Source organism: Haematobia irritans, chromosome 4, assembly GCF_050003625.1.
Source record: "Haematobia irritans isolate KBUSLIRL chromosome 4, ASM5000362v1, whole genome shotgun sequence".
In the NCBI taxonomy this organism is placed as follows: Eukaryota; Metazoa; Arthropoda; class Insecta; order Diptera; family Muscidae; genus Haematobia; species Haematobia irritans.
In genome coordinates this window covers 73,037,040-73,052,482 of record NC_134400.1, presented here as the reverse complement: position 1 = coordinate 73,052,482, position 15,443 = coordinate 73,037,040, and the positions used below count along the sequence as shown (strand labels likewise).

At 38.9% G+C, this 15,443-nt stretch overlaps 1 protein-coding gene across 1 annotated transcript in view; it reads right to left on the bottom strand.

Moving 5' to 3' along the window:
- The window catches only part of DIP2 (disco-interacting protein 2), a 635,079-nt gene that overhangs the window by 181,887 nt on the left and 437,749 nt on the right, over positions 1–15,443 (bottom strand). Inside the window, 1 exon segment of the mRNA XM_075305884.1 lies at positions 13,635–13,792. Coding sequence (XP_075161999.1) covers positions 13,635–13,792 — 158 coding nt within the window.

Genomic DNA, 15,443 nt, shown 5'->3' with positions numbered 1-15,443 from the left:
TTCAAAAAAGAAGCATCCGCAATTTTTTTACAAATGGAAAAATTAGAAATGCTTGCTGTCATTAAATATTTCCATAAAAAAGGTTTATCGGGACTCGAAATTCAAAATTATATGGTCAATGTGTTAGGTGAAAGTGCTCCTTCGTATGCAACAGTAAAAAATTGGGTTGCTGAATTTAAACAAACAGCAACAACAACAGAAAAAACAGCAACAACAGAAATTGTAGCCAAAGTGCATGATATGGTATTAAATGATCGACGAATAAAAGTGCGTGAAAATGCTAATATCATGGGCATCTCAAATGATCGAGTCCATTTAATTTTGAATGAAGAACTACAGATGAAAAAGCTTTCTGCAGGATGGGTGCCGCATTTGTTAACAGTCGATGAAAAACGCATAGGAATTAACATTTCTCAAGCTTGTTTGGATCGTTGTAAGCGAAATAAAATAGATTTTAAGCGTCGTTTCATAACTGTTGATGAGAAATGGATCCACCACTATACTCCAGAGACAAAAGACCAAAGGAAAAAGGAGGAAGTGCCCCAAAGAAGGCAAAAACAATTCAATCGGCTGGTAAGGTTATGGCAACGGTTTTTGGGACTTCAAAGGTATTTTATTGACTGACTATCTGCAAAAAGGCAAAACAATAAATTCAGAGTACTATTGCAACCTTTTGGATCAATTAAATGTACAAATTCGAGAAAAACGTCCTGGCTTACAACACAAAAAAATAATTTTTCATCAAGACAACGCACAAGAAAACATCAACGAATTAAAGTACGAGTTGCTTGACCACCCAACTTATTCTCCTGATTTAGCTCCCAGTGACTTTTACTTGTTCCCAAATCTAAAAAAATGCCTTCTCTTTCATTGATAGGCTAAGAAGTTTCCGAACCGCCCTCGTATAGTGATATTTAACATAGATATGAATTTGGAGAATACATTCATGTTCACAATACTTGGGTTGCTAAGGATATTTATGTCTTTATTTTGGAGAAATGTGGGTTGCCCAGGTTTCGAAAATATGTTGTACTGAAATAGTTTGTCCGCATTTTGGACATAATTGGCTGAGGAGAAGTTGGTGTGTAGCAATTGTGTGGCCCATGCGAAGGCGAGAGAAAATACGTAGTTTCTTTTTATCAACATTGGTTGGGTAAATTGGAGGTGCTTGTTTTGTATTAATACGGCTATAAAAATGATGTTGACAGTTTTCTCTAATTATTTTTTTGTTCTTTATGTAGTTGCTTCTGCGCAGATTGGGAGGTGCTTTATACAGACGCCTCAAAAAATGATCACAGCGTAGCGTTGTTGACAAAACAGGAAAAGTACTCGGAACAAAACTTCTCCATAGCATTTCATCCATATTTACCGCGAAGCCGTAGGCATTACTCATGCTATTGACGTTGCAATTCAGAGCAAAGAGAAGACTATAATTTGTTCTGATATAAAGCAGTTGAAGTTTTGGGTATATATTTCAACACTTGTGTCATTCTTCGTAAAGTTTTAGAGTGCGTTATTACGGCACCGTTCGGGGTACATCCATATAGGGTATTTAAACTGATACTTATTCAGTTTTTCCGTAAAGTTGAGTACATTTTTTTAATACTGTTATATATTATTGATGGCACCTTAGGGGTTCGTTTGGCCGATAAAACTTTGGAAACATAATGTCTGTCAAACAGCTGTTTTGAAACACAATTCTCGGCAATAATCTATTTATTGAAAGAGAAAAACGTTCTTCCAGTGTTAGGAGTCCAGATTCGATGAACAATGTTTTAGTAAAGGGTGATTTGTTAAGAGCTTGATAACTTTTTTTTAAAAAAAAAACGCATAAAATTTGCAAAATCTCATCGGTTCTTTATTTGAAACGTTAGATTGGTCCATGACATTTACTTTTTGAAGATAATTTCATTTAAATGTTGACCGCGGCTGCGTCTTAGGTGGTCCATTCGGAAAGTCCAATTTTGGGCAACTTTTTCGAGCATTTCGGCCGGAATAGCCCGAATTTCTTCGGAAATGTTGTCTTCCAAAGCTGGAATAGTTGCTGGCTTATTTCTGTAGACTTTAGACTTGACGTAGCCCCACAAAAAATAGTCTAAAGGCGTCAAATCGCATGATCTTGGTGGCCAACTTACCGGTCCATTTATTGAGATGAATTGTTCTCCGAAGTTTTCCCTCAAAATGGCCATAGAATCGCGAGCTGTGTGGCATGTAGCGCCATCTTGTTGAAACCACATGTCAACCAAGTTCAGTTCTTCCATTTTTGGCAACAAAAAGTTTGTTAGCATCGAACGATAGCGATCGCCATTCACCGTAACGTTGCGTCCAACAGCATCTTTGAAAAAATACGGTCCAATGATTCCACCAGCGTACAAACCACACCAAACAGTGCATTTTTCGGGATGCATGGGCAGTTCTTGAACGGCTTCTGGTTGCTCTTCACTCCAAATGCGGCAATTTTGCTTATTTACGTAGCCATTCAACCAGAAATGAGCCTCATCGCTGAACAAAATTTGTCGATAAAAAAGCGGATTTTCTGCCAACTTTTCTAGGGCCCATTCACTGAAAATTCGACGTTGTGGCTCGTTAGTAAGTCTATTCATGATGAAATGTCAAAGCATACTGAGCATCTTTCTCTTTGACACCATGTCTGAAATCCCACGTGATCTGTCAAATACTAATGCATGAAAATCCTAACCTCAAAAGAATCACCCTTTATTTATAGTTCGGTAGGAGTAAATACTGGTCAAACACATGAGTTGTAAATAGCGTTGATATGTTTTAAGTGGGATTTTGGACTTTTACCAAATAAGAAAAAACCGTAGTTGATATTGCTAAGCACAAGTGTTTGTACCAAATATGTGAGATTATAATATGGGATCAGTAACAGATCTTTTTTCAGTTTTAGTATTTATTTGTTCCACCGGTAATTCTTTTGGAAAATTATGCCCAAAGTCTTCCATTTGGGGAAAGACCGCGTTATTTACAGAAATGTACTCAGTATAGCAACGATGTTTCCTGCAATTTTAATTTCTTAAATTTAAATTTACACACAATTTACATATTAAATTCAGAGCCTTAAAAAATATGCTTAGGGTGAAACATAAAATATGTTTGCACAGTACAAACAATTTTTTGTTTACACAATTTCTGAAAATAGATATGCTTGGAAGTATATGTTACAGAGGTAATTTTTTTAAGGGTGTATGAATGTTTTTTTTAAAGAAAAATTGTCTTAATTCAAAGACATTTGAAGACACAAATTTCTACGTTTGGAGTAAACACTAGAGGTCTGCATCGAAAAACTTTTCGTTACATGTATGCAATTCGCTGTCGAATATAGTATATACACTGTCTTTCTCTCAGAGCGCAAGTAGTGAAGTGAAGAGAAGACTTGCTTGTCAAATACCACCAAGTACTTATCCGAAACAATATGTGTTCCGAAAAAAAGGAACAATAAAAATGTAAGTACTTGAGAAAAAGTACAACATGGATTCTCTTCACTTCACGTGGTACCACAAGTATTTCTCAGTTATGTGCGAAGCAAAACTTTCCATTATTATTAATCATAGATATGTATGTATGTCACATATTTCATATATTTATGTATGTCACACACTTACCTTAACGTTTGCCGTTCTTTATATCAATCCTGTTTAAGTTAGAATAAAGATTAATTGGGCTTAATAGTGTTTGTTGGAATTTGTATACTACTTTTTTGGTACATCCCTGCCAGAGTACAATTGTCATAATTTGAGTATTAGTTTATCTTGTCAAAAGCACCGCCTTCCGCCATCTTGGTTGAGAGCATCTCTCACTTTTACTTGTTATCGATAAGCCAATTGGTGCGGTTGCAAATTTATCCATATCGTTGGAAATTATAGGTAATATTGTTTACCATTTGGTATTTATTTAAAAACCTCAATAAATCCTCCTGCTTTTATTATATATTGAAAATACTAAACTATCGTGTTTATTTTTCTTTATATTTTCCATATTTTTCGCAATCGGCGAACATTTTGGTCCATTCGTACCGGTTAATTGGACTTCGGAGTGGAAGAATTGGTTTAACCGGTGTTTTCTTGGTTTTTGTTTTAGACACAGTCCACCTGACCTGGTCATCACCTTCACCCAAATTCAAACCAATCATTTCATCATCCTCAACATCTATTTCATCGTATTATAAGGTAAGTGCAGTGCATTTTCCCTTATAAAGTGAGTTCGCGGTCGGTGCAACAACAAATATAGTGATCGTCCGTCCATTTAAAGAAAAAAAGGTTGTTTTACAACGCTACGCGATCGTTTTTTATTGTAAATATTCCTAAAAGTGGGATACAAGTACAGTGATATCAGTGAATATTAGAGTTTTTTTGATTTAAAGTGGTTTATTTGCTTTTATTGGCGTGAAAATATCGTTTTTCATTGTTTTTAAGTGAATTTTCATTTGCCGACGGCAAAACGCATTAAAGTTTGTTGTTTTTGTATTTCCATTTTGCCGTCTGTTCAAATAATTTCGGAGAGAAATAACTAGTATTTATTTTCACCACTTTCGTACACTAATATTCACTATACACATATATCACTATCTTTATTTCGTATATTCACCACTTTTTCGCGTTTTTCTTTGCTGAAATTTCATTAATTTATTTTTATTTCGTTCATTTGCATATTTGAGAACATACAAAAGCTTTTATTTTGTTTTGTTCTCATCAGTGTTGCGCTCTTAGTCGATTGCTATAGTGTAGTGACTAATCGGGCACTTCTCGTACTATCGTGTTATCGGTTATCGATCGTCATTTGAATTCTTAAGGGGGCTGTACACTACGTGTACTGCCCACATTATAATTCAAGTTGAATTCAAAGGTTTGAATTAATACTCGGTACACTTTGAAATTTTTACGCTCTCGCACTGAGAGAAATTATTTTTTTGATTTAAAGTGGTTTATTTGCTTTTATTGGCGTGAAAATATCGTTTTTCATTGTTTTTAAGTGAATTTTCATTTGCCGACGGCAAAACGCATTAAAGTTTGTTGTTTTTGTATTTCCATTTTGCCGTCTGTTCAAATAATTTCGGAGAGAAATAACTAGTATTTATTTTCACCACTTTCGTACACTAATATTCACTATACACATATATCACTATCTTTATTTCGTATATTCACCACTTTTTCGCGTTTTTCTTTGCTGAAATTTCATTAATTTATTTTTATTTCGTTCATTTGCATATTTGAGAACATACAAAAGCTTTTATTTTGTTTTGTTCTCATCAGTGTTGCGCTCTTAGTCGATTGCTATAGTGTAGTGACTAATCGGGCACTTCTCGTACTATCGTGTTATCGGTTATCGATCGTCATTTGAATTCTTAAGGGGGCTGTACACTACGTGTACTGCCCACATTATAATTCAAGTTGAATTCAAAGGTTTGAATTAATACTCGGTACACTTTGAAATTTTTACGCTCTCGCACTGAGAGAAATTATTCGATCGTTGAAATATATGGTGAATTTTGAATATTTATTTGACAGGTATTAATATTATAATTGATTTATTTATAATTTGTTTATTATTATTATAATTTTTTGTGTCAAGCGTTCGGGGGTAATATTTTGTGCACCCTACATTCAGTATTTTCGGTTTCTGGAAACGTTTGATCTTTTTGTCGGATTTTCGCGAGTTAGGTGCGTTTTGATATTTTGGCTACGGATTGATTTATTGATAGCGAGAATTGTGTTTTTTATTTTGGTCGGAATTTGATTTACTTGTGCGGATTTTGCTATTTTTATTGAACGGAACCTTGTTTTGAGTTTGGTAATTTTATTGGCCGTTGCTTCTTGGCTATATTGTAATGTGGTATTTTGTTACATTCTTCAATTGGGTAGTTGAACCTAAAGTTAGGATGTCTGTCTCTCCCTTTGATCGCTTTATTCGCGTTTCGGACGCTCTTATTAAATTCCACGCTCATTTTAATGTCATGAGGGATGAGGATTTAGATGTCTATAGCCTCGAGATTCGAATTGAGGAATTGGGGAAGTTGTGGACCAAGGTTCAGGATTCCTTTGAGGAATGCTTGGCTAGTTTACAGGGTTCCGGATCAACGAAAACGAATGATATTGAATCGGTGGACGGGAAGTATGACGCGTCCCATCAGGCATATATGAATTGTTTGTCCGCGATAAATCGAAAATTGGGCCAGTTTCGTCGTTCACGTAGGTCATCGATCACTTCGTCCGTGTCTTCGGTCGATGCAGCATCGAGACGGAGTATCGGGTCTCATAAATCGAATAAAGGATCCGAAGCGATTTTGATTAATAACGCGACTTCTTCGATACCTGCTGATCGGGATGAGCAGTCGCTGCGTAATGGCAACGCCGCGTTTAGGGTTGAAGTGGCCATGGGTGGCCCTCCACTCTGTGATATGGTTCACAATTTAGCGTTGCCACCGTGCGATACGGATGTATTTGAGGGCAATTTTCTAGACTGGCCTACGTTCCCGGATTTATTTCAAGCGGTTTATGTTAACAATTCAAGATTAACGGACGTCGATCGTTTGTGTCATCTTGTGCGGAAGACCAGTGGCGAAGCTAGGGAAATTGTCTCGAAGTTTCCGCTGACACATCGAAGTTTCGCCCTCGCGTGGAAGGCCCTCGTTGATGCATACGACAATAAGCGGGTTCTAGTTCACAATCAACTCAAGTCTCCTTTTTCCAATTTCGGCAGTAGCGGTAGAGACAAGTGCGGGTTTGAAATCGATTCAACGCGGAATCAATGGCTGTCTGTCGGCATTGAATACGTACGAAGTTTCGACCGATAATTGGGACCAGATACTCGTTTTTATTTGCCTTCAACGTTTGCCGCGGATTACACAGACTCTTTGGGAGCAAAGTGTTGGAGACAAATCGGCCCTTTCGTCGTGGGCGGATTTGGATGCTTTTTTGTCCGAAAGAGTTCGTACGTTAATGTGTTTGCATGATTTGCGTGAGGATATGTCTTCGAAGCGTTCTCAGGAGAAGAAGGTCAAAGCGCATTTTGCCAATGCGCCTTCTTCTAAATCGTCACGGGCTGCGTCGGAATATAAGTGCGTTATTTGCCCTAAACATAACCATAGGGCAAATGGTAAACTGTCGGTATCGGAACGTTACACAGAGGTGAAACGTAATCGGCTGTGCTTGAATTGCTTAACGAAAGGTCATGAGATGAAGGATTGTCCAAGAAAATATTCGTGTTCGAAATGCAATTCGAGACATCATTCGCTATTGCATCGTGATTCTACGCCGTCTAATAGCGCGACTTCGGTGATAAGTTCGACCAACACATTGTCGAGTTCAGCGGCTAGTTTTCAACCGAGAACTACGCCTTCGGTTGATCAGCCGCAACCTTCTACCTCGTCGGCATGCCTACCTCGCCAGGCATTTCATACGACGCAAAATAGGGCCGTGCTTCTGGGTACTGCGATGATTAATATCATGCACGATGGGGTTTCATATCCGGCACGCGCTTTAATCGACCCCGCTTCAGAATCTTCGTTTCTGACGGAACGCTTTCGAAATCGGGTGAAACTACCGGTTCACGCGGCTAATGTTACAATTTCGGGGGTAAATAGCGCAATTTCGGCCAAATCGAGTAAGATGTGTAATTTGAGAATCGGATCTCCACTCAGCGCGTAGGTTTTGTTGGAGACAACGGCTATAGTGCTCCAATCTATATCCGGGAATTTACCTTCTTTTACGGCTTCGCAGGAAGTGTTATCTCAAATTCCAGATATTCGTTTAGCCGATCCGAATCTTTTCGTGTCGAGACCGGTCGACATTCTACTAGGCGCGGATTTGTATCCGAGAATACTCTTGGAAGGTTGCGTGCAGATTGTGGCTCAATCATTGATAGCACAAAACAGTGTCTTCGGCTGGTTAGTAACAGGTCCGATTGCTACATCGCAAATTCAGACGTTTACGACAACTATAACGGTTAATGAAGAGGAAAGTTTAAATAGAACGCTTTTACGGTTTTGGGAGTTGGAGGAAACTCCACGTAGAGGAATTTTGTCACCCTCCGATAAGTTTTGTGAGGAGAATTACGTTCGGACAACACGCAGGGATTCAGAAGGTAGATAGATAGTTACACTGCCACTCAAGGAGGAGCTCGGTCCTCGTGGATGTTTGGGTGAATCCCGTACGACGGTTTTGAAGCAATTTTATCGTAACGAAGCGTCTTTATTGAGAAGACCGGACGTGAAATCAGTGTATGACAGCGTTGTTAAAGAGTATTTGTATTTGGATCACATGAGACCAGTATCCGCCATTTCTTCAAGTGATACACTCTCGTGTTATCTTCCACATCATCCGGTCATTAACCTCGAGAAGAAGACTTCCAAACTTCGCGTCGTGTTTAATGTGTCTAACAAAACGTCCAACGGGAATAGTCGTAACGATATTCTTCACGTAGGTCCCACTTTGCAGCAGGACTTAGTCCTTCTTATTGTGCGATGACGACTATTTAAATACGTGTTCAACTGCGATATTACACAAATGTATAGGCAGATTCGAGTGGACTCTTCTCATGCTCCGTTGCAGAGAATTGTTTATAGGGATTCTCCAACAAGGACAGTACAGGACTATGAACTACAAACGGTGACCTTCGGTGTAAACTGTGCACCATATCTCGCGATACGGACACTGTTACAGTTAGCTGAAGATACTGAGGAGGAGTTTCCGCTCGCGGCCGATATATTACGTAAATGTATGTACGTTGATGACGTTTTGACCGGAACTCATGACCTTGAAACCGCGATAATGGCTCGGGATCAATTAATCGCGGCGCTTGCGACGGCTAAATTTGAATTGCGTAAATGGACATCGAATTATAGAGAAATTTTAGATTCGCTGCCGTCGGAATATTTGGTTGATGCTCAATTGCTGGCATTTGTCGAGGCTAGCAATTCGAAACCATTGGGTGTGAGATGGAATGCTCAATTGGATGCGTTCTACTTCGCGGTCGAGCCTATAGCGAAAAGGTGTGAATACACTAAACGGGAAGTGTTGTCGGCTATCGCGAAATTATTCGACCCTGTCGGTTGGTTAGGTCCAGTGATAATTGTGGCAAAGATTATCATGCAGAAGGTTTGGCTTGATCGCGTCGGCTGGGATGAAATACTGCCATCTACAACGGCCTCCGAGTGGGAAAAATTTTTAGATAGTTATCCGGATGTCAATTCGATAAATATTCCTCGGTGGATTCGTTACACACCGTGCACGTCGGCCGAGCTTCACGTATTTTCAGATGCCTCGGTTAAGGCATACGCGGGGTATATATTCGAGTTTTGGCCCCAAATGGCGAGATTGTCGTTAATTTGCTATCGTGCAAGACGAAAGTTGCTCCGTTGAAATCGGTTTCTTTGCCTCGTTTGGAGCTTTGCGGCGCTGTTTTAGCGTCCGAACTCGCAAAAACGGTCGTTCGGGAGGTCGATATTGATTTTCGTCGAATTTATTGTTGGATTCGACTATAGTTCTGGCCTGGTTAAAAAAGACTCCTTCGACTTGGATAACATTTGTCGCGAATAGGGTATGTCGCATTCAGGAGAACGTCGGTGGTACGAATTGGTATCATGTGAGGTCGGAGGATAATCCTGCTGATCTTGGCAGCCGGGGTGTGTCCCCTTCGGATTTGGCCGCCTCTCGAATTTGGTGGCATGGGCCTCAGTGGCTATCGTATAGTCAATCGGAATGGCCGGTTCGTGACATTTCCTCTTTTGACACCGACGTAGAAATTCGGTCTGTGAAGGCACATGCTTCATTCATTCATTCATACGAGGATGTTCTCGATAGATTTTCTTCTCTGGATAGAGCGTTGCGTGTTATCTCATATGTTATGAGATTCTTTTATCGGACGCATCCCGCTCATAGGCGTGATTGTAGCTATGCGGATCACAGTTTATCATCGTCCAAGATTAGGGCAACTAAAAGTCGCTTGATAGTGCTTGCTCAAAAAGTGAATTATGGTAATGAATATAAGGACTTGATGGATAGGTCTTCGTTAGGTACTGGCAGTTCACTTGTTTCTTTGAACCCGTTCCTTGATGAAATGGGTGTTATGCGGATGCATGGTCGTTTGAGCCGCTCGCCTATTCTCTCGTATTCAGAGCGGCATAATTTTGCCCTATGGTTGTCGATTCACGTAACTTTTGGTGGAATTCGTTCATTTGATTTCCATTCATGGAGGAAATCAGTTGATGTTGCGCATTCTTCGTATAGAATACTGGATACCTCGTGTGAGAAATCTTATTCGATCGGTTATACATAGGTGTAAACCCTGTCTTTTGGAGAAGAAACGGGGTTGTAGTCAGGTGATGGCTCCTCTTCCTCCGGAAAGAACTGTTCTCGACAGACCTTTTACTACGACTGGCGTAGACTATGCCGGCCCCTTTGAGGTGAAGTCGTTCACCGGACGTTATTGTCGCATAACTAAAGGTTATGTTTGCGTTTTCGTGTGTTTTGCTACTAGGGCGATTCATTTGGAAGCGGTTTCCGACTTGTCGACTGCCAGCTTTCTAGCGTCATTTCATCGGTTTGTTGCTCGTAGGGGTTGTCCTGCAACCATTTTCTCGGACAATGGGACGAATTTTGTCGGTGCGTCTCGGGAGCTTGAACGAAATTTCCGGGATTTCATTAAGGGAAGAAGTGATGTCGTGTCCTCTACGTTTTCACACCAGGGCATATCGTGGCGATTTATCCCAGCTGGTGCGCCTCATATGGGAGGCCTTTGGGAAGCTGGGGTAAAGAGTTTTAAGTTGCATTTCAGAAGGTAAGTAGGGAATATTCGTTTCACGTTTGAAGAGTTTTCGACGGTGTTGGCTCGTATTGAGGCTTGTTTGAATTCAAGACCTCTTTGTCCCCAATCGGATAACCCGCAGGAGCTTGATGCTTTGACACCGGGTCATTTTCTTATAGGTGCCCCTCTACTCGCCCCTGCGGAGCCGGTTATAACCGAACAGCCTCTTTCGTTGGTGAATCGGTTTCGTAAGGTACAAGCTCTTGCACAACAGTTTTGTGTTCGTTGGAAAGAGGAATATTTGAAGAATCTGCATATGAGATATAAATGGAAATTTTCTCAGCGCGATGTTATGGTAAATGATCTAGTAGTTATTCGTCATGAACAGCTTCCACCAACTTCTTGGAAATTAGGTCGAGTCGTATCGGTCCACCCGGGCGTAGATGGTCATATTCGCGTCGCGGATGTACGTACGGAGAATGGCGTTGTAAGGCGACCTATAGCTAAGTTGGTCGCATTGACCGACACTTCGGCGAACTCTTTGTAATTCGTATATTTTCTCGCAGTATCATGGAAAATACCTCGTGCTTCGCCGACGACTTGGAAAATTTCGAGGATATTATGGAACAGTCGGATGATGATACTGCGTGCCCTCTCGATATGTCGGCGGTCGAGCAAGCGTTGTTGGAGGAGCCGATTGTGATACCGTCTCCTACCATTCCGGAGGTTCAGCTATCGCCCCAGAAAATTGAGAGTCCACCTCCGTTAGTAGTGGAAGAGCCCGTGGTGACGCCTGCTGTTGTAGACTCCTAGAGCACCTGATGTTGCTCGAACTCCTGCTCGATTGGTGTGCAGGGTTTGTGGAGGTCGTCACGCATTGCGGCGGTGTCGAAAGTTTCTCTCTCTTTCGATTGAGAGGCGTATACGCATGGTGGTTCGACATCGCTATTGTTATAGGTGTTTAGCACAGACCCACCACTCGAAAGATTGTCATAGCCAGCGTAGTTGCCCCAGTTGCTCCGGGGACCACAATGTTCTGTTGCACGCTGCGGCTGCGGCGCCTCGAATCGAACATGGGAGCTCGAGGTCTGCTCAGCGGATTCGTAGTGAGAGCCATACGAATCGTCCGTCCGATCTTGCTGTGGCACGGCCATATTCCGATTTTGGCGGCGTCGGAGTTCTGCCCCTGCAGAATGTCGTTACTCTGGCGCCCAGCCTCGTAGTCCGCGTGTCCCCCCATGGTGTGTCCGTTCCGGTCCGTGCAGTAATCGACAACTGCGCGCGACAAAGCCAAATCTGTCGCTCTATGGTCGAGAACATAGGGCTCCCGGTTACAAATATTGAGGGGGTCCAATTTTGCCGTTTGACAGTTTCGTCCGCTTATGATCCAGAGCAGCGATTGACGTTTACTGCTAGTGTGCACGATCTAGGTCGTGTGTTGACTCCCGCCGAAGCCGTTCCAGAATGGATCAAGGAATCTTTTTTGGGATTACCTTTGGCAGATCCGCAATTTTACAGAGTGGGACGGGTTGCGATCGTTTTTGGTCCTGAGGTGTATGGTCGAATCATCACACATAGGGTGTATACGTCACCCGGTCTTCCGGTGGCTCATTACACAATTTTCGGTTGGGTTCTGTCTGGGTTGTGTAACTGTTAGGGTAAATACGCGAGAGCCCCCCTTTTTTGGGTTCTACCGGGTCCCCTTTTGACCCATCGCTACTTTGTCGCGAGAGCGACTACCAGGTCCCCTTCTGACCTTACGTACTAATTTTTATTAGTTTTTTTTTTGTAATCTAGTCTTAAGTTGAATTTGAAAAGATAAATGAATGAATAAATTGGATTTATGGTAAATGAACTGAAAGAAACTCACTTTGCACTGCACTTAGCCTCATTTTGTATTTTAAGTTTAGTTTTAGTTACAACATACCTTGATGTTGCAAGGCGGCCGGCAATGTTTAAGTTAGAATAAAGATTAATTGGGCTTAATAGTGTTTGTTGGAATTTGTATACTACTTTTTTGGTACATCCCTGCCAGAGTACAATTGTCATAATTTGAGTATTAGTTTATCTTGTGAAAAGCCCCGCCTTCCGCCATCTTGGTTGAGAGCATCTCTCACTTTTACTTGTTATCGATAAGCCAATTGGTGCGGTTGCAAATTTATCCATATCGTTGGAAATTATAGGTAATATTGTTTACCATTTTGTATTTATTTAAAAACCTCAATAAAGCCTCCTGCTTTTATTATAGATTGAAAATACTAAACTATCGTGTTTATTTTTCTTTATATTTTCCATATTTTTCGCAATCGGCGAACAAATCCGAAAACATATATTATGGAGAGTAACTGTTTTCTTGTATTTCTGAAACTGCACGTGGTACATGGAGTACTCTATGAAGTTTTGTTCTCGCAACATACTCGACGTGATCACTCTGAGTACACTTCAATAAGAGAGAAAGAGGAATATGTGTTTGTTGGTAATGAAGACATCAGAGTAGCAACAAGAAGTTACTCGTGGCTTTTGGTGTTCATTAAAATGTGTACCAATTGTTTTGCGACTCTCTCAAATATATGTACTCATTTAGCAAGTACACGTGTACTCTGCATTTACAAATGGAATTGTGCAGACCTCTAGTAAACACAATTTATCGGTAAATGTGTGGTTTCATGCTAACCACACGTTTGTCCTGAATTTGTATGATTATGTGTTCCGGCAATAATCTGATTCTCTCTATTTTAAAAGCAGAGGGAATATTCTATCGAAACGTGCAATTCATTAATGAACATTTAGTAACGTTTTTAATTTAGATGTAATTGATATCCATCCATTTATCTGAGTATAAAACTACATCTAAAAATGATAAGTGTAATTACCTTGCGTTCGTGGTCCTCCGACAAACCAAGATCACGTCCTTGAGCGATAGCAAGCCGGTTTCCTTGCACTAAATTGCCAACCATCACCGATGCTGGTCCGACCGAGGTGTCTGTAATACCACATCCAGATGAACTTAGTTTTGCAGTAGATTGCACACCTTTTAGGATGTTAGTATTAGAATGTAAAATTTCCGACCAATTAAGCACATAATGTTACAGAGTGGGTGTTATAATGGAAGTAGTAGAATATGTATGAAAAATGTAAGTGTGAACAAAAAGTAATTAGGAAGTATTGTGGTACATTAAATTATTAAATTAATAAATTACATATTGTATATACACATAAATTCTCTGGCAAAACTGACAACATTTATAGGTAGACAAACTCTAACACAAATGCCCATGCCCAAAAGTCAGTTTTTAAACTGATGAGCAACGTATACATGGTTGCTCTTAAAACATGTTTGGCGTGATCATATTCCTTCTCTGAGTATATGATAAAAATTATTTGGTCTTATTTTAATTTTATAATTAATACTTTTTGTACATTTTTTACAGCTCAACGAAAGCGTCATTATCCCAAAGTATGTTTTCAAAATACTATGAACTAAACGTGGCGAAAAAAATCATTAACTTTGCATTACGTTCAATGTTAACCAAAGAAGAAGTAAATTTTCGTAGGATTTCCAAAAGAGTAAGAATGTGTGGATTAAAAGAACGTGGTCGCAATCCAATATGTTATGGTCATCGACAAAAATGTTTTTCTCCCAGATATGGTTACCATCTAAAATATTATGATTTTAAAGAAAATAACAGGTTGGCTGATAAGTCCCCGGTCTGACACATAGATGGCGTCGCTAGTATTAAATGCATATTATTTCTATATAGTACCAACCTTCAAATGATTCGTGTCAAAATTTGACGTCTGTAAGTCAATTAGTTTGTGGGATAGAGTGTCTTTTGGGAAGCAAATTTTGTTATTGTGAAAAAATGGGAAAAAAAAGGAATTTCGTGTTTTGATAAAATACTGTTTTCTGAAGGGAAAAAATACGGTGGAAGCAAAAACGTGGATTGATAATGAGTTTCCGGACTCTGCCCCAGGGAAATCAACAATAATTGATTGGTATGCAAAATTCGAGCGTGGTAAAATGAGCACGGAGGACGGTGAACGCACTGGACGCCCGAAAGAGGTGGTTACCGACGAAAACATCAAAAAATCCACAAAATGATTTTGAATAACCGTAAAATGAAGTTGATCGAGATAGCAGAGGCCTTAAAGATATCAAAGGAACGTGTTGGTCGTTATAATCGTTGTATTGCTCTTGAATAATAAAAACGAATTTTGACAAAAAAAAATGTGTTTTTCTTTGATATATGTATATATATATATATATATATATATATATATATATATATATATATATATATATATATATATATATATATATATATATATATATATATATATATATATATATATATATATATATATATATATATATATATATATATATATATAAATATATATATATATATATATACATATATAAATATATATATAAATATATATATAAATATAAATATATATATAAATATATATATATATATATATACATATATAAATATATATATAAAATATATATATAAATATAAATATATATATAAATATATATATATATATATAATATATATATAAATATATATATATATATATATATATATATATATATATATATATATATATATATATATATATATATATATATATATATATATATATATATATATATATATATATATAATATATAT